Source organism: Carassius auratus, unplaced genomic scaffold (assembly GCF_003368295.1).
Source record: "Carassius auratus strain Wakin unplaced genomic scaffold, ASM336829v1 scaf_tig00214575, whole genome shotgun sequence".
NCBI lineage: Eukaryota > Metazoa > Chordata > Actinopteri > Cypriniformes > Cyprinidae > Carassius > Carassius auratus.
Window position 1 is genome coordinate 67,718 of NW_020527719.1, and position 27,946 is coordinate 95,663.

At 34.7% G+C, this 27,946-nt stretch overlaps 1 protein-coding gene across 1 annotated transcript; it reads left to right on the top strand.

The window, feature by feature from the left end:
- Nucleotides 1–843: 843 nt before the first annotated feature.
- Nucleotides 844–26,472, top strand: LOC113092370 (regulator of microtubule dynamics protein 2-like). Its single transcript, XM_026257955.1, has 12 exons — nt 844–879; nt 1,748–1,830; nt 3,417–3,844; nt 10,680–10,854; nt 11,319–11,421; nt 12,181–12,241; nt 19,588–19,663; nt 20,489–20,566; nt 21,508–21,606; nt 23,387–23,440; nt 24,237–24,317; nt 24,412–26,472. The coding sequence occupies exons 3-12, from the start codon at nt 3,423–3,425 to the stop codon at nt 24,457–24,459; spliced, it is 1,197 nt and encodes a 398-aa protein (XP_026113740.1). The 5' UTR covers nt 844–879; nt 1,748–1,830; nt 3,417–3,422; the 3' UTR covers nt 24,460–26,472.
- The last annotated feature ends 1,474 nt before the right edge of the window (nt 26,473–27,946 follow it).

Below are 27,946 nucleotides of genomic sequence, written 5' to 3' on the forward strand. Positions count from 1 at the left end.
GCAACTGAAACGGCACAACATTAAAACAAAGCTTAGATTAATGTGGATAGGCTACAGCTTTGAAGACCTAAGAGGCTAGTGAGCATATCCATGACAAAACGGGAAGGTTCAAAAATGTGAATTATTTTAATTTGGCATGGTCTGACCAAGGGGTCAAAGTTCCAACAGTTAACATGATCCATGAGACACCTGCTGGTAGATGTTATAACTACACCATCTGGACCAAAAGCAGATGGTCTTCATATAAGCATATCAGTCAGTCGTATTTTGATAGCACTTTTCTCCAAAATTCAATGTCGCTTTACTACAACTATTTAAATATAAAAATCCTGTCATCATTTACTCACCCTCACATTTTTCCAATCCTGTATGACTTTCTTTCTTTGGTGGAACTTAAAAGAAGATATTTTGAAGAATTCTGAATGAGAACTGAAACTTGGTTACCAACATTCTTCAAAATCTTCTTTGGTGTTCTGCAGAAAAAAAAAAGAAAGCCATACAGGTTTGAAACAACCTAAGGTTGAGTAAATGATGACACAATTTCCATTTTTGGGGTGGACCTTCCCTTTAACATTAATTAAAACTTAACCAAGAACATAAATACAAGGACAAATTCTATTCAAAATGATTAATCATCTCAATAATGTTATGACTAATAATGCAAGACTAATAGATATACAGTGAACTGTATACTTTATTTGAGTCCAGTAGTGCCATTAAATGAATGTTTATGCAAAGTTGCTCAAAGCCAATCAGTGCAGCTGAAACAGAAATCATAGTTCAAGGTTGATCAGATATTTGTGTTTATATAGACTAGAGGGAAACTCACCAAAGCACTGAGCTCCACAGCAGTGAAGGCCACAGATCGGCTCCATTACAGTAAGCTTTCCAGACTTGAACCCACTAACATTTCTTTGAGTGTTAAGACAGGGTTTTGGTCTTATTTTTTGGTATATGCATACAATTGTGTTCAAGACATTGTTTATGCAACTGTAGAGTAAGTTACAGATATTTTAAATGCATGACAAGTAGATTTAGTTTTGGAGCTTAACCTAGTTGTACATTTTTTTGAAAGTCTGTTCTGGAGTGGGTTAGGTTCTTGCCTTTGTAAAGTGGCGTATATTAACAGTGAACATGCAGATCACAAGTGCAAATCTGTTAATGAGTGATTTCAATGAACTTTGATTCTTTGTCTCGTCAGTTTTTGGTAGGTCATTTAGATTGTCTAGCTATGATCTGCAATTTTACATATGCACAACAATAAAGTGTGTTTCTTAATGATGGTGCTTCTTTATAGAGACAATGTTCAAGGTACAAAGTATGAAGTAGCTGCTTCTCTCAAAAAAAAAAAAAAAAAAAAAAAAAATATGAGAACAAAAACAACCATGGTATTCTCAGGATTCCCATTTAAAAGCTGAATATTATATTATATTATATTATATTATATTATATTATATTATATTATATTATATTATATTATATTATATTATATTATATTATATTATATTATATTATATTATATTATATTATATTATATTATATTTCATCTGCTACCTTGGTACCATCTCAATACTTTTCTAATAGGAACAGATGTAGGTAAGCAGTCCTTTTCCATGCATTCTTTCACTCCTTTTGTTAGATAATCATTCAATATTAATCTCTTAACTTCTTCTCAGTATTAAACATTTTTCGTGGATTTTTTGAATGTAAGTTTTAACTGAAGTTGTCTGTATGGTTGCATTATCAGGGCGGAACCTTTAGCATCAAGCACGGCTTCAAATACGGATTATTTTTGCAGACGCACCGCTGCGCTCAGGAGCGATTGAACAGGTAAAAGCTGCTCTTTTATAAGAATGTCGCTGTTTAATGCTTATGTTTTATGACTTTGCTGATGGGGCCTGCTCGGATGCTGTTATAATGTTATTTTTTTTTTGTCTCCGCTGCATGTACGTATATAGACAGATCGCATAGTCCTGTAGTGTGTATACAGCTGAAACAGTATATAATACCACTGCTACGGTTTACTTAACTTAAAGGTGAATTGAGAGCCTGTACCAGAATATTTATGTATTTTCATTATTAGTGATTCTTTTCTTGCTGATCTTGTGAAAATAAAGATTGAAAGAGTGTAAACTTTACATTTTATGCAATCTATTTTTTTTTTCAGTTGTATCAAACAGGATGGGATGTTTTAGAGTAAAATAAACAAACTTACAGCACAAAACATCACAGAATAAGTTACATCCATTGCTACCTCACTGACGTATCTGCTGTGGTTTTGCTTCCAAAATGATGACACTTTCTGTAGGATGATTTCATTAGGACACTTATTTTCTTTTTTTTTTAATTTATTTATTTTTTTAAATCTACGGGATGGAAAGTGAATTTGAGGCCACAGGAAAAACTGATAAAATGTCCTTGAGTTTAAACTGAATAAAATTTACAAGAAAGCATGTTTTGCTTGAAAAATACTGAATTGAGATACAAAAATGGTCATATTTTTCTTGCAGTTTTTCATGTTGGGGCTCAATAATCCACTTAAGGCGAGACACTGCAGGTGAATAGGGAAAAAAAAATATCTAATAGTTATCACCTTACTTACCCAGTTGATTGATTACATTGATTATTACAAACATTTTTTGTATTACAAGTTTTCAAAAATGTTATGTTTAAATATGCAAATTAGGCATTCTTTAATGAAATATGTGCTAATTTGCATACATTTCTAGTACAAAAATCTGAACACTAGATGAAGTCAGTTTCACATTTTTTGTTTAATTTTTTTGACATATTAGAGTCAAATGTTTTTACAGAGGGAATTCTGGTTATCTTTTTTTGTCACTCCATAATTCAGAAAATACTTTGAACAGCCAGAAAACAATATATTTTCACAATTTTGGGGGGAATAAAATGTTGTATATAATCAAGGAAAATATATATGAACAAATCCCTCTGTAAAAATCTTCAGAATACAGACAGGAATAAAAATGTCAAGTTTGGTGTGTGTACGTGCTACTGAAGTGGAGATTTATGGCTCAGTGTTGAAGAAAAAACTCATTTTGAGAAAACGGCCTTTAAAAATATGTATTGTAATTGAAATCTATTGACACAAACAGATAAAGTGCTATAAAAGAAACACTTAACAGTGTCTTTTGGATGTTTTCCTTCCACTAGTTTGAAAAAGCACTTTATGAAAAACCAAAAAGCCCAAAATCTCAAAATTGACAGGTGCTTGAAAAAACATTGTTTTTGCCTGCAGTGTCTCGCCTTAAACCAATATATGTTTATAATAAAACATACGTTTTTACAATATATATTTTTTATATTATTGATTTATATGTAAAATAATATTTGTAATGTATGAATTAAGAAGAAAAAAAACCTTTAAAAATAGACCTTTTCTTTTGTCTTTGTAGTTAAGGATGGCACAAGCGGACAGCAGGGCTCTGGCTTTGGGAGTTCTGGCAGGGGCTGCTGGGATCAGCTTGGCGATTGTCTGCTTCCGCAAAATAGGAGCAGGCGGTGGAAGAGTCCTACACCTGAGCAGCAACAGAGATCACACGGCAGGCAGCCTGGGTCTACAGACGGGCCAGGCGGAGGTGCTGGATCGGCTGGGAGCTCTGATCCACTGTGTGTCTGAGCTCAAAGAGGAGGTAAAAGCCTTGAAGGATGCACTTCCACACCTGCAGGACAACGTCAGAGATCAGCTGAGGGGCCGGAGCAGGGATGATATCAGTGCTCGCAGAGCAAGTCCACTTCATCGAACTCCCACCAGGAGAAAAAGAGCAGGTGTCTCAGACAGAAGTGAAGAACAAAGCTCAGAAGAGGCCGAGAGTGAAGGAGGGTGAGTTTACCGAGATGCCAACCTGGCAGGTTATTCTTTTTTTTCATAGAGAGGTTTGTTTAGCTAATACACCTTCTCATTTTGCACATTCATTATGTGGAATAACAAAAAGAATTTGAGAGCATAGAAAGTAGATTTAAAAGTTTGGGATTTAAAAGTCTCTAAGTAAAAACAGTAGTACTGTAAAATAGTATTACAGTTTAAAATAACTTTTATTTGAATACATTTTAAAATGTTAAATAAATATATGTAATAAATTATACAAAGACAAATGTTCAGCCATTACTGCAGTCTTCAGTGTCACACCATCCTTCAGAAGTCACCAGTTAAAGCATAAATATTGTACAAAGAATGTGAATTAAATAATTAAGAAGGGTCATATAAATAACCAGAACTTTTAAATTCCTTACAATTCCTATGATTATAAGGCTTCACGGGCTTGTTGGTTTATTTGAGTTTTAATAACTATAGTTTCATGATGTAGGTGTTATAACTCAAATAAAGCAATAAGCCCCGTGAAGCTGTGGTTTACAGTGAATTTATAATAGCCAAGGGGCGTTGTTAGGGAGAAATGATTTCATATTCTGTTCCCCCTTAGCTGTTATATAGGGTTGGGCGATATATCGCATACGATTATCATGCACGTTTAGTCAGTAAAGCTGGTTCCCTGATTAGCGGTAAATCGCCATCACCTGCTTTCAAATGGAGCGGCATTTAATTGACAGATCCGAAGATCACTGACAAGCTATGCGTTATCGCATTCATTATTGAAGGAAATTCATCTGCGATAATGAACGTGATATTGCGTAGCTTGTCAGGACAAGGTTTCACAAAATAAAACAAAGCTAATAAATCTAATAACAGTAATAAAAACTAGTGCTTTCAAATGATTAATCGCGATTCAGAATAAAAGTTTTTGTTTACATAATATGTGTGTGTGTTCTCTCTCTCTCTCTCTCTCTCTCTCTCTCTCTCTCTCTCTCTCTCTATATATATATATATATATATATATATAATACATTATATATACACTCACATACAGCATATATTTGGGAAATATTTACATGGATATACATTTATATATTTGTATTCTTATATTTTAGATTATATATATATATATATATATATATATATATATATATATATATATATATATATATATATATATATATATATATATATATATATATATATATATATATATATATATATATATATATATATTATATGTATATATATGTGTTTAATATATAAACATAGCATATTTTTCTTAAATAAACATGCATGCGTTTGTATTTATATATACATAATAAATATGCATAGAATATATTATGTAAAAAAACCTTTTATTTTGGATGCGATTAATCACGATTAATCATTTGACAGCACTAATAAAAACATTCTTCTGCCAAACAATGCAGTTCCTCAGAAACAACAAACAACAGATGCAGACACAAAAGGTGTATGTTTGCTGAGTAATGTACCACAGCTCTGAACGTGGCTCAACCAATCAGAACCAAGGACCGGAGCTATCTGTTTTATAATAATTTTCATTTTGATGTTTTATTTATTTATTTGTTTGTTTATTATGAATCTCTAGTCAGCATGTATTGAAAGCTAATAATAACTTATTATGGTTGTTGCTGGAAATTCATGAAATTAGGTTTCAAATTGGATGTATTTATTTTGGTGTTTAGTTTTTTCATGCCCCTACTCTGGGCAAATGTAACAATGTAGAGTTGTAGAAGGATTAGAAGTGTGTGCATATCTTAGGTGTGATTCAGTGAGAGAGCCGAAAGCGTTCTGTACAGACGAGATGAACTCCAATGCCTCCAGCCTTTCATTTGAACAACTGTTAACTAAATTCAGCACTAAGCACTTTACAAGTCCATTCCAGTCTCACTAAATTCTGCTCCCAAAGCCATTCAGAAATAATCTGCTTTGTTTTCCATAGCATTAAATGTTAGTTCTTGTTATTTTTGACACATTATGTTCTTCAGCACCTTCAGTGTCCAAAAATGATTTGTTTTTTTTAAGCCGCTTGGTTTGTGCATCTTTGCATCCAAATACTCCAAGTGTAAAAATAAAGGAACCACTTGAGGCGTTCAGTTTTCATAAATTGTTTTTGTATGTCTGTGTGGAGCGTTTCTAGACCATGACTGGCTTTTGTGTTGCTCGGTTATCATGGTTTTACTTTGAGCAGGCAGGATGTGTTTTAACACCACAATCAAGCACAGAACGTTGATTCAAGAGCTTGTGTGTAATTTGGTCCTGGACCTGCGTGGGTTTCAAAGGACTGTTCATCTGTCAAAACAGTTTCCTCCTTTCTGTCTCTCTTGAAAGCACCGGCTGATCAATCTCAAAGAGTGACTGCTGAGTTATCACGGTCTAATTTTTACCGTCTCATGTAGGAGCTTGTAATTTCTGTCACCGTTCCTACATTGCTTGAGTGCAATCACGTCACAGCTTGCCTTGGTTGCTGAAGGATGTTCATACTTGAATGTTTGAAACGATACCGTTTTATTGTGTTTGATTGCTGTGGATGTAAAGTTATTGTTTACATAGAGGCAGACAGGTCAGATTACAGATGCGTAAGGATGGAAATGTGCGAGTGCTCTTTAATAATTGAGCTGAGACATTGTTTATCTGTGAGACTGTCTGGTATTGCTGTATAATAAAGGTTTTTAAAGATGCAGACAGTACATCATTGTGTTTGGAGGGTGACTGAATTGTGCCGTATAGATGCTCAAGCAAAGAAACGTCATTTTTGATTTAATGTGAGTTTTTGAGTTTCTCAACTTGTGCTTTTTACTTTTATTTATTTTTTAAAGCGTGTGACTTGCTGTTTCTGAGAAGATATGAGGCTATAATTGGTTGTGATTATAATGTTTGCTCTGTGGAAAGTATGGCACTGGTTGCACATTAACCTTGAGAAGGACATAACGATTAAGGTCTTTTAAAGGGTCTTGTAAATTTATAGCATCTAACATTAAAAATGTTTACTGTCACTCTTGATCAATCAAATGTGTCCTTGCTGAACCAAAGTTATTAATTTCTTTAAAAAGAAAACCTTACTGACCCCTGGCTTTGGGGGTTAGCACTGTTCCAGAGGAATAAAGAACGGTCTGTTTGTCCAAACTCTAGGGGCTGTGTCTGATGAAGTCATCTGAATGTGTGCACAGCCGGTGACTGTTGGGATGGTAACCGTGAACAGCTCTCCTTTACAAAGTCTTTGCACTTTGTTATGCATATTAAAGACTTGAGTTTCATTCAGCTCTGTTTGGGCAGTGGAGGTGTTCACCAAAACAAGAGCACAAACCATCACTCTTTCTCTATCTAAACCATTTTAGAGCCCAAATGTAAGTTTATTATTTAAATAATGTGGTAATATGTTCCCTCTTGAGAATTAAGGAAAATTTGGCTTTTAGAACTGTAAATATGGTGTGCCATCCATTGGTTGAAAAATTTAAACTGAATCAGATTATTAAAAACAAAAACCTAAATCTAATTCTCAATTTATTTAATTGATGAAACTACATTCACCTCAACTATTACATTATTTAATCCATTTTAGCTCACTACAGAAACTGAAGGATTTAATTTTTGCATTTGCATTATTTACCACTTTTTACCACCAATATTATACTTTTTTTTTTTTCATTCGAAAAATCAAAGTAGGCACTTTCTCCTCATAGAAAATGTCCTTGGTTCATTGTGATATGTGACAGATGTACAGTAGTCAAATAGTGGACAGGCGTGAATCGTTCTGGAATGAGAATAGAGTTGTGGAATGTGCTGATTTATCTCATGATCAGCAACGTTCGTTAGCACCTCCACTGAGAGAACATGCTCAGCAGACAGAAAGAAAGACTTTAGCTGATGAATGAGAGGATCAATGAATGTATGAATGAAAACATACAGAAAAGCCCCCCCCCCCCCCCCCCCCCGCCTCCCCATGTGGCTCTTTTCACAATTGCACTGAACGCTGACAAATGGAAATGTTGGTTCCAATTTAAGTGCAGTTTGGACTGTAGATTCATTCATCATTAGAGAGGGTAATTTTGAAGTTAGCATTTTTGTGTTTGTACGTCAAATGAAGAGATCTGATGATTAGACCTGGTTTTCATTGCCCCGCAAAGATAAACAAAACAGAAGCAGGGAAGTAGGCCTAATGCAAAGGCAAACCTTTGTGCTAATGATGTTGGTTAATGTTCATCCAAGGGATGCTTGAGATCTGAGTGTTCAGCCAGATCCTTGACAGTTGTTGATCTTTGCTGAGGACAGATGTAAGACGTGCTCTCAAACAAACACTGCACTCTTGAATTTGCAGTTCTGCTCATGATGGCCAGACAAAGAGGGAGATAAAAGATTGGCATCGAAATAATCCCTGTGGAAGATTCTGTTTTTCCTTGGTGTGGCTGTGTCCTCCAATCCAGATCGAGGAAAGACAACTTCATTCAGACTTTAATTAAACCTGTTTTTGAAAGAATCCTGTTGTGCTCAAGGCTGTATTTATTAGTAAAACAGCAGAAACATTATTATGATTTAAAATAAGTGTAATTATTAAAATACTGTAATGTATAATTTACTCCTGTTTTGGGAAAACTATATATTCAGCATCATTACTCCAGTCTTTAGTGTCACATAATCCTAAAATAAATATTATTCTAATATGATGTTTTCCTGCTCAAGGAACATTTTTGACAAACATTTTGTTTTACTTAATATTTTTGTGGAATAATATAATATATTTGTAATATATTTTAATTTATAATATTTATAATATTATCAAATATAATTTCACTGATCATGTGACACAGAGACTGAAGTAATTGCTGCTGAAAATTCTGCTTTGCATCACAGGAATAAATGACATTTTAAAACATAATAAATAATAATAAATAAAAAAAAATGATCTCATTCTAATAAATTAAATAATTCGAATAATATTTCACAATCTTACTGTTTTTTTTCTTCTTCTTCTTCTTTTTTTTTTTTTTACTGAGACTTCTTTCAAAAGTGATAATTTTCCAAAACATATGTATTATATAAGTATTTTGTTTATTGCTTGTGTTGCATTGAGGATATCCAAATTGAGTTAGTTTTGGTATGTGACTCATAATTATGTCTAGATGACATTGCAGAAAAAGAGTTGCCAGTATACGTTTAGTCATAATAAGGCTCTGAGAACGATATCATTTCAGACAGACTGATGAGATTGGCCAAAATGAGTCAGATCTCTGGCACTTAATGTGTAACTGTAGCCCCTTAAATCCAAAACACACCGGCTGTGGATGATTTCCTTTAACTGTCATGAGCGACAGTCTTGTATGTTATATTGAAGTGCCCTCGGAGGTTCCAGCTCCAACACATCCCTGCAGAACTATCGCTCGAAGTCTCAAATGTTCTCACGAACCGCGAATGACGCAAATGCTTCAGGTGCCAGCTCTTAATGGAAGCCTTTTAAGTTTTCACTTTTTCTCAAGTCTTTCATTTGTACTTTAACCTGTAATTAATGTTTTTACACACTCATCTCAGCTGCTGCGAGTGTTAGTGCACGCCTACAGTCATTAAAAAAGGACGCTTGTCGAAGGCTGTAAATGTTAGGCAGGTATTGCATGTCTTGTAAGAAAAATAAACAACCCTCAGTGTTTTTACATGAAAGCCTTCAGGTGTCAGTCTGAAACCGGCAATCTCAGTAAACGGTTAATTAATCTGCGTCACATGTGCACAGATCCTGTGGATGTTTTGCATGTAAACACTTTATGAATGCATATCCATTACTGACTGCATCAGTGACCTATGTGAGAATGCCTGTAAGTTTGTACATTCATTACCAAACTTGAGCTTGGCCTCCAAATAAAAGTCCTTCACCTACTTGTGTAGGTGAAACACATTTTAAGCATGTTGTTTTTTTTTGAGCTTGCTGAGAGGTTTCTTTTATGTTGAAGATACTGTAAAGCATTTAAAAATCCACTTGGCCTCTGTAATGTGAATGTATTTGAGTTCGTTTTAATAGTTCATAGTTTGGCCAGAAATGAAATTTACTGAAAGGTTACTCACACTCAGGCCATCCAAGATGTAGTTGAGTTTCTTTCTTCATCAGAACAGAGTTGGACAAATGTAGCATTACATCACTTGGTCACCAATAGAGTGAATGGGTGCCATCAAAATGAGAGTAAAAACAGCAGATAAAATCCTTACAATAATGCACAAGTAATCCACACGACTGCAGTCCATCGATCAATGCCGTTTCTGGCAAAATGTGAGTCCATAATAATGCTTCCTCCTTATGTACTTTCACATCAAAATCTACAACTTATTTTATTTAGAACTGTTTTGGACTGGTTTTGTTTGCAAACGGTGCTTAACCTGTGCATATCTCACTCCTGATTCAGACAAGACAAAAAAAACATTATGATTGGTTTCTTTCTTAGAAACGCATAGCTTTTTGTTTCACAAGATGTTAATTGATGGACATGAGTCATGTAGATCATTGTGATGTTTTTATCAGCTGTTTGGACTTATTTTGACGGCACCCATTCACTGCAGAGGATCCATTGAAGAGCAAGTGATGTAATGTTAAATTTGGCCAAATTTCTTCTAATGCATCTTGGATGGCCTTAGGGTGAATAATTTTTGTTTTTGGGTGAATTGTTCCTTTTAAAGAGTCACTTTTAAGCAAATTAACATGTAAATTACGTTCTTGTTGTCAAGCACTGACCTGTATAACACATCAAAAGCTTTTTGGTGCATCAAGTGTCAGTCTCATAAGAAGCCAGTTCAAGCATAATAACAGATATAGGCTCACTGTCATCTCTGCTGTGTGCTACAGGTATATAACAGCACTGACAGATTCTGAGGAGGAGGAAAGTGACGATGAGCAAAGGCCACTGCAGGAGCCGGTGGATGAGCTTACAGCCCTGCTACAGAAAGCAGACCGACTGCACAGCTGTAACGGGGAAGAGAAAGCACAAGGCCTGAATTTTCTGCTGGAGAGGAAAGCAGAGGTATGCAAACTACAGCTCAGTTTGGGCTCAATATAACTTCCTTTAATGTTTTTGAAAGAAGTTAATACTTTAGTTCAACAAGGATCCATTAAATTGATTAAAAATTACAATTAGAATGTTACAAGTGATTGCAACTTATTTCAAATAAATCCTGTTCGTTAAAATTTCTATTCATCAAAGAATCCTGAAAAAAATGCATCACGGTTTCTAAAAAAATATTAAGCAGAACAGCTGATTTCAATATTGATAATAATAAGAATGAGCAAAACATTAGGAATTTACTGAGTGACAATCAAAATAATGCTTCACAATATAACTCTATTTTTTTTTACCAAGTTTCGGTGAGGATAAGAGACTTCTTCAAAAACATTTTAAAATCTTACTTTCCCCAGATGTTGGTGTATGATGGCTTTTGGTTTATTAGTAAAATGTTGAATTAACACGCGTTTTGTATGTGCTTCCAGTTTGATCAGAAGTGCCAGTACCTTTGGCGGTTGTCCAGAGCCTATGCAGATGCACATGATTTTGCCGTAGACCATGCAGAGAAGAAGAGCTGCGCTGAGAATGGTAATCAAAGCTTTTATGATTACAGGTTGACATTTATTTATACACTGCAGACATTTGTGCCCAGAATTGAATAACTTGACATACTGGTTAAAATTTAGTGCTTGCTTTTCGACTATCACGAAATAGCATTGAATTATCAAGGTTTGGCAGATTTTCGCAACAAATATTGATTCATCAAATGAAGTGTGATTTATTAAAATAATTAAGGAATTGTAATATTCAGTTGCGTTAAGATTTTTTTACAGCCTAATTATTTTATAACCATCTTGACTTATTCATGAAAACAAAACATCCACTAATTGTGAAGAAGACAAGTGTTATCTCTCTTTATGATATGAATTATTGTGTGCCCTGTGATTTGCTCTTAATCTGTCTGCACTCTCCATTGTCTTTCTCTTCCGTTTTCTTCTTCTCTCCCTAGCAATTAAATGTAATACAATAGCAGCTTGATCCATGTGTGTATGTACAGACAGGATTAACTAGTTCAGTTTTTTTTAACCATAGCACCTTTATAATTGCTGTTCTTCATTCACTTCTCTGTGTGAAGGCTTTAGTGTCAAAGTTTGGAAGCAGGCCAATTATCACTTCTATTTAAATCTCTAGAGGAAGTCTCACTAGTCCAGCTGTGAACTGGTGTATGATCATCTTCTGCAAAATAAACCTTTGCATTTTTGTTTCATTTAGGACTGAAAACACTCCGGATGCTGCTGGTCTCTCACACACATCTTGTTTATTTTGTTTACATTTTTTTTATTTTAGGAAAAAAAGTTGGTGAAGAGGCCATTTCCATCAATCCACTGTGTGCTGAAGGTCATCAGTGGTAAGTTCATGTTAATATTAAATCAGTTTGTTGTCCAGTTAACTAGGACTTTTGTCTTAAGGTTTAATGAACCTGTTGAAACTGACTATTCAAGCTTATTTCCAGTCTTCCATGAACCTATTACTGACACCTTTTGGCATAACTTAGACTTTACTGGAGTTTGTGTGGCTTCAGTATCCTCAGGTTGGTTTTTTAAGAGGTTTTACATTATTCAAGAGCTTTTTCAGAAATCTGTCCCTCATAAGTAGAAAACATTTGCATATTTGTTTGTAGCACCTGGGCTCTGGTGTGTCTGTGGGTCTCTGAATGTATATGTGGGTGTGTGTGTGTGGGTGTCCTGCACCGGAGGTGTTTTTCAGGCTTGCCAGCTCCTTTGGATGTGCTCACTCATCTTACAAAACCCTCTTGATAGCATCACCACACCCCAGGAATGTAAACACATGCAAAGACAGCCCAAAGCTAACATATAAATACACATGCACACACACCTACTTAATTGCTTGCAATTTATGTGTTTTTGTTGCAGTTTTGGTGTAGTGTAATTTTTATTTTTTTTTATCAACATAAACATATTAGAATGAAAGATCATGTGACGCTGAAGACTGGAGTAATGATGCTGAAAATTCAGTTTTACCATCACAGGGATACATTTACATTTTTTTTTATTGTTTTAAATTGCAAAAATCAATCTTTTTACTGTATTCATCAATTAATTCATACTGTATTCATTTATCCATCATACATCTCAATGATGAGCAAAAGAGGCTCCTTTAAAAATATGAAAAAAATCATACTGTCAGACCCAAAACCTTCTAATGGTATTTTTAAGGCATATTTTCTAATTTCATTAAAAATGTTGTGGACTGACTGACATGCTGATATGTGGATGCTTTTGTGCCTGTCCATCTGATATTGTTGATATAGTTTTGAAATGTGAGAAACAGATATTTCCTCACATTGAAAGACACACGATGGCTTCATAGCTTCATGTATTGCATGATGAAACGTATCACTTAACACACTTTGAAAGATTCATATCATCAGAAATCATATACTGCCTAATCCAAGCACAGGGCAAGCTGCCTACTATTTTCTTTTAGCTGAAAGCAGGTGACTGCAAGATCAATTTTGGCTCCCTTTAATTTAAATCTTTTTGAGCTGTAATGGTTCGACTGTTTTGATGGCAGTCAATCCATTAAATACTGTAATATGAAGGGTTCCTATGCTTGTCTTAAAAATATAGCAATATGCATTTTAATATGTTTACGGTGTCTAAAACTGCATAATACAGTACTTGTGAGCTGTGCAGCATTTGTTTGCATTTGTTTTGGTACAGGGTGTCTTAATGAAGGTATGTTCACTGATCTCTGTGTCTGTATTTTGCCTGTGTGAATCCCTCTGCAATGCTTTCCGTTCCCTCACAGATGCCAGGATTATCACATGGAGTGCAGAGGAAGGTCACTGTGACCCACTCTCTCTCACACACACACATACACACACACATCTCAGTTAACTGCTGCTCTTATCTGTGATGTGTCCTTGGCTTTATGGTTTTCATTAAGGATCTGGCCTTCAGCTCTTGAATTCTGCCCTGTCCTTTTTGCAGCAGCTCTGCTTCATGATGCAGTGTGTGAAGGATACATTATAATATAGTTTTATGACCATGTTCTTGTATCAAGAGCAGAGCCAGTTCCATTGTATGTAAAACTTTTCTTGCATGTTTTGACATTTAAACATTTGGTAATTTAATTTCCAATGGATTTATAAAAAGGTCCAAAAGTTTGAAGTCATTTTGGGTTTAGGGTAAGATTAAGGGCTTTTATGTTCATCGAAATTGGGAAATAGTATTGCAGTTAGAAATTGATTCTATTTTAATATATTTAAAATGTAATTTATTCATAGGTTTTTGTAGAAATGGTGATACCTTTTTCTGGACTCTTTGATCAATTCAAAGTTCAAAAGAACAGAATTTATTTGAAATCTCTGTAACATTCAAAATGTCCTTATTGTCATTTTAGTCCTTAAAGTCCAGTTTAATTTTTTTTTTTTAGTTTTTTATTTGGAACAGTATCAGTGGTTTACACAAGAATTCAGTTTTATATTAGGGATTTGAACTGACAACTTACCCTATAAAGTATTAAATGCATTACTCAGCGGACATAAATCATTTCTCAAATGGTGACACTTGTTGAGGAGAGGTGTGCTATTAGCTTTCAAAGATGTTTAAATTTCTAGATTATAAATAGGGCAAAAATATCTTACTTTAACAGTGATTATATATGACTCCGGTCAGTCCTTCAAAGTAAAACTTAATCATGCATTACCAGAAAATCATAAATCTGAGCTCTCTGAACAAAACCTCTCCTAAACCGCATCATTTGCATTCTCATGGAAACTTAGAAACTGCATAGCAATGCCCAGGCAACCACACAACACTTCAGCTTGACTTGTAATCTCAGTAAATGTAACTGTACTGTTTGCAGTTGGTAAATCTTTTCTGAGTGAACCTGTGTTAGAAAATCTTGATACTTGTCTAACTCTTCTTTCTTCAAATTTGTTCAGTTTTTGGGGGTTGATGTTTATTTAGCCAGATTCCCTGAGCTGAAGGTTTCGGTCAGTGTCTCATGGTTTAATCTCATTTATCCTTCCATTCTGCAACATAGCTGCTTTCCCTTGTGTGACCTTGAATGGCAATGGCAGCTCTTGTCATTGAGACTTTATTGAATGCTCGGCCCAAGGTGATGAGAGAGAACTTTCTGTTCTTAGCAAAGAGGTAAAATGAGTCTGAGTCTTTGACTCTTAGACCTCTTTGTTTGTGGCCAGTTGCTCAGGGGATTTCTCTGCCCATGAGGAAAATACTGATTAAACTTACATAATCTTTTGGCAGCCACAAGTCTTACTGTTCGGCTGACTTTTTTTTGTGGTTTGTGCATGCATGAGTGTGTGAGTCTATATAATATTTCAACTCACCGAAATGACTCTAAGCAACCCTCAGTGTGGCCAAACCACACTTTTACATGTACAAATCCCTTCTCTCCCTCTTCTAGTGTCATTTTCATTCTGGTTTTGCTCTTTCTCTTTCTCCCCACACACACACACACATTTCAAGATAGAATAAACTTTACAGAAGTTTCACTGCAGAACACTGGAAACTGCCTGAAGCTCACAAAACCTCCCCGACCTGTTCTGAGCATAAAGAATTACACTAATAGAGTAACAAACATCTGCTTGTTTTCTTTAACACTCTTGGATTTCATGGCCGGTGAACTTAGATGAACTCGACATCATCTGCTTTAAATTGTCTTTTTAATTATGAAACTACAATTGCATTTCCTGCAGGTACTATTAGTGCATGCAGGGCAGCATATTCATTAATTTGTAGGTAGGACTAGGATTTAGACTTTGGTTCTGCATGGATGAGATGCTGCGTCAAAGCCACCTTATACATGGCGGTCCTCATTTTTTAAGCGAGCATGCACTTTGTTTTTGCTAAACGGTGCTCAGAAGTAAACACAGGGAGAGCGTTTGTTAAAGAAAACCAGCCCCAAATTAATTTGCAAACAAATTCTAGGAAGAATGTTTGAAAATAGATATGCAAAAATTTAAATTTACAATATTTGTTCACCAAGTATCCACATATGGTAAACAGTTTTTATTATTGGAGATGTTTACCCATAATGCCCCTGTGGAGGGAAATCCCAGACTGCTGGCGTGAGGAGATGTTGTCAGGTGTGTGACGTGTTCATTCAGCCAGCAGAACTTCTGCCACTGGTTTCCATTACTTTGCTGTGGTTAAATGTTCAGGCCTCTGGGCATTGCCAGAACATGACAGCAAAGAATAAAAACACTTCACAAACCAATCCGTGAAAGGAGGGGGGAAGGAATTAGCCCCGGGAACATTGAGCAACCTTCTCTCCACCTGTACCGACTCTGCCAGCAGTTGTTATTAGTAATCACTTCTGGTATGTCTTCATGTTGCTTCAGTTCAAATTTATTTGCAATTCATCATAAGAGCTATTTTTGGTGATCTTCAACTTTTATGTCCATGCACTGCCATTTTTCACAAGTAATCAGGAATGTGTTGTCAGTTTTGGCTGTTTTTTTCACTTTTTTTGTTTAGCTCTGTTCCAAAACCAGTGTCTGTTGTCTACATAGGAAGCATTTTAAATGAAATGGTACCTTATAAGTGACGGGCAGCAACAAATTGCAATCGAATAGTTTCAGATGTTGATGCCAGCATGTTGCAAAGGTAAAATCCTGATACTATAACATCTGTCAGTATTGAATGAAATATATCTTTATAATCCTCTGTAATCTTGTTTCAATAAGCATATTGCAGTGCATTCTAGGGAGTGTTCGGTTCATTAAGGAGATATTTGATGTTTTCTTGGAATTCGATCAAAGTATCAGCAGAATGTTGCTGCCTAGCTTAGGCTTCATTTCAATAGCATGACATGACTATGATAACTTAAAAGGGCTGTCGAAGGCAGCAAACTTGGTTCCGGAACAGAGCTTTTGCCATTTCTCGTCTCCGTACCCAAAGATCTCATCACAGACTTTGTGATCTTTTGTTTTGGTTGGGCATCTTATTTTTGGTGTAGAGAGTTTAATATAACTGTCCGACTCTGCCCCATTGAGTCACAGTAGCCAGACAGAGAAATTGCCAAAACTTGCCCAAGTGTTTGTTTTCTTTGGGAGAAATACGTGAAATGTGTTCCTACACTGTCTGTCCTGCAGTGATGCCAAGCTAAAAAAAAAAAAAAACAGCTCCTCAAACAAGGTGATGCAATGTTCATTCTCAGTCATCCTCTATGAAAAGCAGAGAACCTGCAGTTATTCAGTCAACAGCCAGACTTTTGACAAACAGCATAAAGACTTAGTCCACTTTTCTGTCTACCTTTACAGGAACACACTATTTCAGCAACACATAAAGTGAGTTTTACATTTTATATGGCATTAACCATAAACTGTGTATAATTTCTAGTCAACTTAGACAACTTAGAAAACAAAGCGGAGTATGCTATTCAGTTTGTGCAAATCTGGTTTAATTGTTGACAAAAACCCAATAAGATTTTTCCATTGCATTATTGCAGAAAATAAGTTAGCATCAAAAGTTAATGGTTCTACTTTTTTGCATCATGCTACATTTCACAAATGAACATGATTAAGCTTTAATTAATTTGGCCTGAATATATTTTCTAGAATTAAAAATCTAAACGCAGGCTATAAACGAACTACACCAGGGTCATGACTTCAGCGTCACCACCACAACGTACCCAACACCTCTTTAAAAAAAAATATATATATATATATATATATATATATAAATTTTCCTTGAAAGTTTGAGTTTGAATAGTTTGCATGAGCACGAGTCTGTGAAAGCACCTAGTAGATTTAGCCCTTTTCACTTTCATGCATTATATGAATCCCACAAAACTTAAAAAACGGCACAAGTGGATATTACCCTATGTATGTCATAGAATAAAATGAGAAAATATCTTGAGCTTGTATTCACCACAAACTTTATATTATTTATGGGTTTTGTCTTACGAAAATATGTCATCCCTGCAGCACTCTTTCGGTTTAGCCTTGTAAATGCAATTTGGCTTCCTAATTCTGAAAAAAACTCCGTTCTTACTCTCAAAAGTTGCACAAAGTCAGCCAATCAGATTAGATCTGGCTAGATTGGGAAGTTCAGATGGTCAGTAAGCAGACTGTGGGTGGTCCGTGGACGTGCCGCCTGCAGCTGAGACTATTCAGTACAGCACGATCTTAACTTCATCTAACAATCAATGAATTAAAATGCATGACACAGAAGTTATGTTGAAATAGATGCCCTTGCTATCTCTTCCTAGATGCATTTTGCAGTCTAAACAGCTAGTAAAAGAGCTTCATTCCAAAAGCACACACACACAAGTATAGTAACTCGATCCATAAAGGTACGTCTGACCTGGTGTTGAGTTTCTCTCTGGTGAGCTCAAGGTCAAAGGCTTTTGGCTACAGAATCTGTCCCCCAGTCGCTTCAGAGAAACGGAGCCCCTGTCACCTCCTGTGACAGTCATTTGACCCCTTCACCTCTTTATCATGCACATAAAAGGTGTTTGTGGCTGGCTCCATTGTCTGACTGTGAGTACCAGCAGGATTTACATCACTATGCTGGAAAAGCTTTGATCACCTCTGAACCTGCCCTTCAAAACACTGGAACTACACATGTACACACGCACATCAGTCTCTTTTTACTTACAGTTGTGATTCTGTGATGGTTCTTTCTTTCTTTCTTTCCCACATGATACAAGACAGCAATCTTTATAAAATAGCCTAGGTAAATCTATTAGTATTAAACCGTTAGACAAATTATTTTGCAGGTGGGTTCATTAGTTTAAATGTCTGTGGTTTAACTAGCAATTTGGAACAGGTGTGCATTAATTAGCAATTTACAGTGGTTTTGAATGTGGTTTATTCAGTCAGTAATTAGAGACGTGATTCATTTCTAACGAGAAATGACTTGTAACTCCTATTAGATGCAATATTTATAGTTTGAAGAGCTGATGCTAATTTTGTTTTAAAGTTTTGTACTCATCTGTTCATTGGTGCTTATATCATAGCATGAAGATATTGTAGGAAAGTTGACAAAAATGTTGAAATCTTTCTTTATTACTTTTATTAATTAGAAGTGTATTTCTTTAATACAGATTCTATCCTTCTCAAAATAGATTTCTAAACTATTGTATAGTCTCCAGTTGACAGTTACTCTCCAAAACTAGGTTTTATAATATTCAAGTAAAGTGATTTATTCGGCCAGAGCGGATGTCAAAGATCATTTTGGTGTTCATCCAGGTTTTGTGATCATCACACCATCATTTTTGCATTTTAACATTGGTGTCTGAGATTAAAGGTTTATCAGTTGCAGCTTTTTCTTGGATGTTGGCTTTGTGAAACTCTTTGTGATTGGTTTGTGTGGAAACAGGTTGTTCAAGGTGAATATTGAGGTTTGGGTTAGGGCATATTGAGGTTTTTTCACAGTGTCTTCACAAATGAGTAAACTCTTATAATTAATAGAATACACACTCTTAAAAATAAAGGTGCTTTAAAAGGTTCTTCAAAAGAACCATCTCTTTCTTACCTTTACGTAATCTGAAGAACCTTCTTTCTCCACAAAGAACCTTTTGTGAAACAGAAAGGTTCTTCAGATGTTAAATGTTCTTTATGGAACCATTTAGACAAAAAGGTCTCTCTCTATGGCATCGTGAAGCACCTTTATTTTTAAGAGTGTAGAATAGCTTCTATTAATTTATTACTAATTACTGTTTTCTTTTCTCTCTCTGTTTTTGTCGATCTCTGCATAGGTATGCTATACTCTGTGGGCTCCTGTCAGAATATGAATCTATTCAGAATAAAATAAAAAATGGTTATCTTTTTAAGGTGAGTATGCGTATTTGTTCTTTACACAATGTCCACATTTCTTATGTTTTGATTGGATGTCAAATGTGTAGACAAATATAGGTTATTTGCCATGTTGTAGAACATTACACTTAAAAGCAAAATCAAAACAATTCAAATATATCAAATACACATCCCACCCCCCCTGTATATTTTCAGTCCAGGATGTTTAAAGCTTAAATACAGACAGCAGAATATATGAGCAGTTCAGATGGACTGTTTACTGCTAGGCTCATGTCAACATAGGAAATAGTTACTTCCAGTTACTTCCACTTTTAATTATTTACACAGTTATTCCTGCGTTTCATGTAGAGAAGAGTTAAAGGGCAGTAAATGATATGGTGATCTCAGCCAAAATGTCATTTTAGTTGATTTCAGTGGTTGTATGTGTTGATGGGAGCATAGCATCAGCTCCTGTAAGAGTTAGTGTTTATAATCTTATCTAAAACAAGTGGAAAGAGAATGAGGGTACCACACGCACACACACGTATTTCATAAGAGAAGATCAGTCCCTGATACACGCTGTATTTTATGTTAGCTGTCAGCTAGATTTCCAAACACCACACACCTGCAGAGCTCTGGCAGGTGAGCTAGCAGAGAGAGAGAGAGAACGAGGAGCTGAATGACAGATGCGTGTGGTGGGTTTTTCTGTGTTCGTGCGAGTTCAGGAGAAATATTTGTGGTATCTCAGCTGTAGAGATCAGCACAAAAAGACAAGTCGTGCAACATTGAAAGAAACTGATCTCTCTCACACACACACACTCACTCTCTCTCTCTCTCTTCCTTTCTCTTGCTCTATGTCTCAAGGATCATCTGGATAAAGCAATTGAGCTGAAGCCTGAAGATCCTCTGTCGTATTACTTGCTGGGTCGCTGGTGTTATGCTGTGAGTGACGGGGCGATTGGTATTAGTATGTTTGGGATATTCATGAATCAGGGTCCCCACGCTCATGGAAAACTTGGAAATATCAGATAAATGTATTTTTTTTCTTTATTTCAAAGTCTGAAAGGCCAAAATTTATACAAAAATAAATATTAATATACATTTCTATAGTGAATATACACTAGCATTCACTCGTTTGGGGTTGATAATATTTTGAATGTTTTTGAAAAAAAGTCTCACCAAGACTGCATTTATTTAATCATAGGTCAAGTAAAAACAGAAATATGAAGAAATATTATTACAATTTAAAACAACTGCTTTCAATTTCAGCATCATTTAAAATGTAATTAATTGTTGTGATATTAAAGCATTACTCCTGTCTACATTATCACACAGTCATTCAGAAATCATTCTAATATGCCAATTTGCTGAATGTTGAACGTTGAGCTTCTTAATATTTTTTTGGAAATTGTGTCGTGGTTTGTGTGTATGTGTGTTAAGTAGAAAAAAACAGCATTAATTTCAATTTAGTAACATACATTTATTTATTGCAATTTTTGTCATTAATTTATCCTGACTAAATAAAAGTCTAATTTCTTTATATATATATAAACTTTTTAACAGTAGTGAATTCTATGTAATGATGAAAAAATTGGGGCTGGGAAAATTCATTGGTCAAAAATGTTTAAAGACTGTTAGTGCTGCAAAAATATATTTTTTTTATTTCAGTAATTTTCTGGCATAAATTAATTTTCTCATGCAAATTAGATTTTTCGAGTGAATATATATTGAGTGTTTCTTAAGGTGTTTCTTAATGATTTTAATATAAACCGTTTTTATTAATTAATTAACTAATTCATTTATTTAGGCAATGGGCCTATTTGTATGTTGATAAGTGGAGTTCTTGTTCTTTTTTGCTTTGTCCATAAACACGTTGTGTGCAGGTGTCACAATGTACGTGGATAGAGAGGAAAGTCGCTGCTACTTTGTTTGGAGAGCCACCCAGTGCCACGGTCCAGGACGCCCTGCAGAACTTCCTCAAGGTGAGACGTGCCTTTGATTGATTGTAAAGAGCCTCTTTATTTAGAGGCCAAACAGTTGAATAAACATGAAGTTTGGGTAGGCGATAAGAGCTACCAAATAACAGATTTTGTTGATAAAATTAGTTATTTAAAATTCAAATTTGTTTTCAAATTTGTAGGTAGACAGATTTTTTTTTGTCCTGCCTCTGCAGTTCCAACAACCAATCCAGTTTCCAGATTTTCCCGCCATAAACTGTGCAGAGATTCTCTTAGTACAGTATGTGCTGTAGAGGGATTATGTCTTAGAGGTCCTAGTTTAAATAACAAACCCTGTTCATTTCTGAAAGCCCTTGACCTACATCCAGTGTTTTTACATAAGTTGCTCTCTCCTCTGATGTTCTCCTGTCCTTTGTATCCCAGCCATCACTTCTTATTTAAGGGGTCTGTGCTTAGACTTGTTGCACGCTGCCAAGACAACAAACATTCTGGAGAGTTACAGCAACTGCACGACTGATTAAAGGAAGTGTATATAAGTCTAATTTTGTGCAAAAAACTGAAATGTACCAACAGCTTGTGACTAAATAATGCATTGTCTCTACATTCACTTACTGAGTGATCCAGCTTCATACAGAATCCAGCTTTACATGCTACATGGCCAAAAGTATGTGGAAACCTACTGCACCAGTAACGTTGCAGCTACACCTATTACTAGTGCAGTAGGTGCATAAAATCAAACATGAGGAACAGCCATGATCTCCTTAGGCTTTTTAAGAACATACATGATACTGTATTATCATTTACAAAGTGAGGTTCATGCACAAATGTCATCTAGTGAAAATCCTTCATAAAAGAGTGAAAGCTGGAAATGCCTTCGGTTTTAAATTGAAATGTTCACATACACTACAGTTCAAAAGAGGTGTTTTTTTATTTTTTATTAATGCTTTTATTCAGCAATGATGCATTAAACTGGTCAAAGACATTTCCATCAAATGCAAAGAAATTAAAATACATTAAATCCAATAAATACATTAAAAAAATAAAATAATAATAATATATATATATATCATCATAGTGTACTGTTTAACATTTGATAAATAAAATAAATTGTGTTTAATTTATTAAAAGAAAAGTGGTTAATTTATTATTAGATGTACAATTTAAAATACAAGTTATTTACTTATTTTTGCTATAGTGGGTAAGGTGTTAAAACTAAAGAAAGACTTAAAAAAAATCTAAATAATACTAAATAAAACTAATACTGAATTAATCTAAAGAAAGCTATGGAAAACCTAGAAATATGAGGGAAAAGCCCTAAGATATTGACTGTAAAGTCCTCATCCAATAATCATAATCAGCAAAAAAAGTTATGTAAATATAATAAAAAATCTGTTTATCAAAGGGTGTAAGAACCCTGTAAAAAACATAACCTCATATTTGTGGCTACTGCAGTGTTTATATTTTGTGTGATTGTGTAAGTCTCGTAAATGTCTACAGTGTTATTTATTGCTCTGATTATAAGGTGGAGGTTTACTGCCTGCAATGTTAATTGTTTAATATCTCATTTAACACGCAAAGTGTTTGAAAACGTACCCTAGATGTTTGCCTGCCAGCAGTGCAGTCCTTCTTTCAAGAGAGATGTTTTTCATGATCTCATTTAATTAACTACACCTAAAATGCAGAAAATCTGTTACATAAACAGTCTGTGTTTAGACATCAGCAGTCTGTAGTGAATAAGTAATTTCACTTTGCCTGTGAATGACAGATTGCATTTGCTATGTTTGTCCTTTGTTTGATTCTACAGGTAGAAGAGATCAGTCCCAAGTATTCAAAATTCAACTATGTGTTTTTAGCCAAGGTAAGGACTTCAGGTCTCGCCTATTTTATTAATGAACTGAATATTGATTAATAATTACATAGGAATTTTGTTGGCTCTGTTCCAAACCTATTGAGCTGCCTTGCTGAAAACCACCTAAAAAGACAGCTACCTTCCAAAGCATTTCATTTGTAAGTCGCTTTGGATAAAAGCGTCTGCCAAATGACTAAATGTAAATGTAAAGCAGCATCCTAACTATATTTAATATTAATCAATATAGAATGTTCTACTTGTAACAAAAGGAAGAAAAAGAAAAAAAAGTGATTTCAAATAAATGCCATTAAAAAAAAAAAGTTCTATTCACAGAGGATCCTGCAAAAAGTATAATGGTTTCCAAAAAAATATATATATATATATATATTAAACTGCAAATACTTCTATCAACATTAATAATAATATGAAATGAATTAAATTGTAATAATATTTCACAGTATTTCCTGTGTACGTATATTAACAATTGTTAATGATTAAGTGTTACTTTAAAGTGGTTTTAAATCATATTTTAAATGATCACTGTTTTACTGTATTTTTATCAAATAAATTCAGCATTGGTGAGATTAAGAGACTTCAATGGTAGCACTGTATATAATTGACATTTATTATTTCTCTTCCACTAGTTTTAGATCATTTAACATGCAACACAATTATACTTTCTACTTCTGCAGTGCACTAGATTTTGAAACCGAGCCAGTAAAGCCTTTAAGGAGCATTGAGAACATTGTAATGTGTTACTGTAACTGCACGTATATTACTTTTATTTCACTATATCTCTTTTCAGTGTTACAAAGACTTGGGTCAGAGGAGTCAAGCCCAACAGATGTGTGACGCTGCTTCTGCAATGAACATTCAGACTAAAGAGGTGTTTTCTTATTCTGATGAATCAGATTTTTTGTAGTTTGAGTCTGCACTTTGTAATTCTTGTGTTTTTCTGTGTGTGTGTGTTTTCTTTAAAGGATGAGGAGGCACAGAAGGAATTGGACACTATTGTTGCATCACTTTAACAAGTCTCCAACAAAAGCTGTCTGTCTTTGTGTTCCGTCTCTTTAAACTCTACTGTGACCTTTACACACAAACCCAACATATGAGCTACTAATGTTGGCCAGGCCACATTATTCCTCTATTAAAGGGGAAACCAGCAGCAATATTTTGTTTATTTTTAGTTTACGCACAAAATACTGTATGTGTTTTGCAGGACAGTTTATTTTTAATAATTTGTGTCTGTTTTAGACATCATAATAGTTGCAATACACAGCTTGGCTGTCACCTATTGAAACTGCAGTGACCATCAGTGGCTGCTGTTAGAATGAATTTAGAATGAATTACACTAAAAAAAGAAATTTTGCTGAAAATCTACCTCTTCCTCTATTCATTTAAAAACAGTTTTGGATAAATCTAGCATTACATCACTTGCTCACCAGTGGATCCTCTGCAGTGAATGGGTGCCATCAGAATGAGAGTCCAAACAGCTGATAAAAACATCACAATAATCCAGTAGTAAACAACACCATTCCAGTCTAGTTTGTAAGAAACAAATCCATCAAGACACTTTAACTGTACCATGTTTTTGGGTCTATTATTCAAAATAACGCTTCCTCAAGTGAAAAAGTCCATCCCCTGTTGTTTTCCTAAATCAAAGTTCACCAGTTTTTGCTTGAATTCTATGCATATTTCTCTCCTGATTCAGATTACATTGGAAAAATTTCATTGGAAAAAGCAATATTGGATAGAGGACTATTATTTTAGCCATAAATGACAGTCTTGATGGATTTGTTACTTACAAACATGCAGCTCACGAGACATACACTGATGGACTGGAGTGGTGTGGATTACTGTGTTGTTTTTATCAGCTGTTTGAACTCTGTTTCTGACGGCACCCATTCAATGCAAAGGATCGATTGGTGAGCAGGTCATATAATGCTATGAATTCTCAAAATCTGATTAAAAAAAAAAAAAACCTGTCTACATCTCGGATGGCCTGGAGATGAGTAAATCTGACCATTAGCATGAAGTCTGGTGCAATTGTGTGCAAAAAGATTTGGCTGGTTGGCATTAAAAGCATGCATTGACAGTTCCATTTGTTTTTGTGTGCCTTTTAGGGGCATGTTAATATGTACTTTCTAATTAGAATTTCTTCCTATTTCTGTTAATAAAAAAACAGAAATTAATTATTATTTCATAGACATAACTTACGAAACAGTATGACTCTAAACCTCCTGAAAAGTGTCTGAAACAAACTTTTAGAACAATTGTGGCACATTTCATGGTTAGTTCTTCCAGAAAAGCTGCTGATATGAAATTGCAAAAGTGAAATGTTTAACAAAAATGTTTAACCTTTCATAGCACAATCCTCCCTAATGAAATGCAGTCTTTTGCAGTTTTTATTAAGAACACCTGAACTCCATCTGGATGTAATTTTGTTAATCAAATTCTCTCTTTAAGAACGTTATATTTTTGTTATATATTACTGTTATAGATTTTAATCCCTAGACATTATTTTTTGACCAAAGATGATTTCTATATCACAGAGAAATTATGGGGTCCATGTAAGTCTAATGTAATATTTTGAATTATGTTATTGCTAAAATAGTTTTAATATCGTTTGTTGGTATTCAGCATAATGCATGCAAGCATTTTTATGTTAAAATGATTGCAATTGCTCTCTGTATGGTACATTTTAGATTATTGGTGATATTAAGATTGTAATGGTGCATATGTAACACTTTTCTGCTGCTCAATACAATGTACAATAAGGTGAAATCAGTCTGTGTGTTATACGTTAATCAGATAATTTTTTATGCTACTGGTGGAGCACAATTGCTAACAGTTGTATATATTGTGTTTTTCAAGTTTCTTTTTTTCATTGTTAAAAGCAAAGTCCTTATTTCTGCAGCTTTAGTGGCACTGTAGTCTACTCCAAATCCTCAAAATGTTCATTATTTTTATTAATGCAATTCTGTTTAGTGGCAAAGAATTTATACACTTCACTTTTATCTTCATAAATGTAGGTCAGATAGTTTTCAGTCAGTATTATGCCTGTATTATACTGTATAATTCCTGTGGCTCAGTGGTAGAGCATTGCGTTAACAGTGCAAAGGGTTGTGGGGTTTAATTCCCAGGGAACACGCGTACTGAGAAAAAAATAAATAAATAAAAAAATAATATATATATATATATATAGCCTGAATGCACTGTAAGTTGCTTTGGATAAAAGCATCTACTAAATGTAAATGTATACTCTTGTCCAGGAAGTAGTGGACCTTATAGGGAATGCAAGGAAGACGTGGAAGAAAAAGCGCTTATTTTCAGGTGTCAAGCCTCTAATAAGATGTTACAGGACACTCATACAGACTTAACACTCATCAGTTGTAAACAGAAATAACATTTACATGTCTGGACATCTGCCTTTCCTTATATAAGAACCACAGCATGTCTTCAGCAGCAAACAGCTTCCGATCAGGGACTCTTCTGTACCGACATGTTTTATGTGGATTGACATTGTGTAACCAAAGGTACCTGAGGTGGTCTGCATTTATTCATAATGCTTCTTGGCTATTAGTCATTTTATCGTTTCTTGCTTTTTTTGCAGTTATAAAAGTTTGGGGTCAGTAAGATTTTTTTTTATGTTTTTGAAATAAGTTTTTTTTAATGCTCACTAAAAGGCTCCATTTATTTGATCAGAAATGCAGTAAATCATTAACATTGTGAAAAGACTTGTATACAATGTATACAATGTATACAAGTTTTTTATTTATTTTTATTTTTTTTCTGGTCCTTAATTCTGATTGGCTAACAGCCTTTTCCAGAGGTGTGATTTTCTAGTAATAACAACCGTTTCACCGTTTGTATCCAGAGATTGTCTTTCTAAGGGGCCATTTACACGACAACAATTTCAGCCATAAATGGGAAACTTTTTATCCGTTTTGCTTTTTCGTTTACATAGCAACAGTGTTTTGGGGACTGAAATTGCATATTTTGGAAAATGAGTTTCAAAGTGCAAAATTTTGGAAATGCCGCCGTTATTGTTTCAGAGCAAACACCCAAAACGGGAATCTTTGAAAACGGTGACATCTTGCACGTGCATAGTACGTTTTAGGTATGTAGACATGAGCAGTGTGTGTCGATTTTAAAGGCAAGTGCGAACAAACATACACAAAAATGGCGGAGTATATGGCACTGTTGTTGCTGCTGAAGAGTGTACTAAGTGTACTTCACCAATATTACAACCAACAACGGAGACGCATCATGTCCAACATATAATCGTCACTTCCATACAGGTACTGTTTACTAACAAGATGACATCACCAACTACAGGATGACGTAATACAGCATTTTTTCATGGATCTGTGTAAATGTGAATTGTTTTAAAAACGCACGGGAAAAACTTAAATTTTTGACTACATCGTTGTTGTGTAAACGTAGCCTTAGAGATTGCGTTGAATCGGGGGAAATTATGTTTACAATTATACAACATTTCTTTCTGGCCCTCGA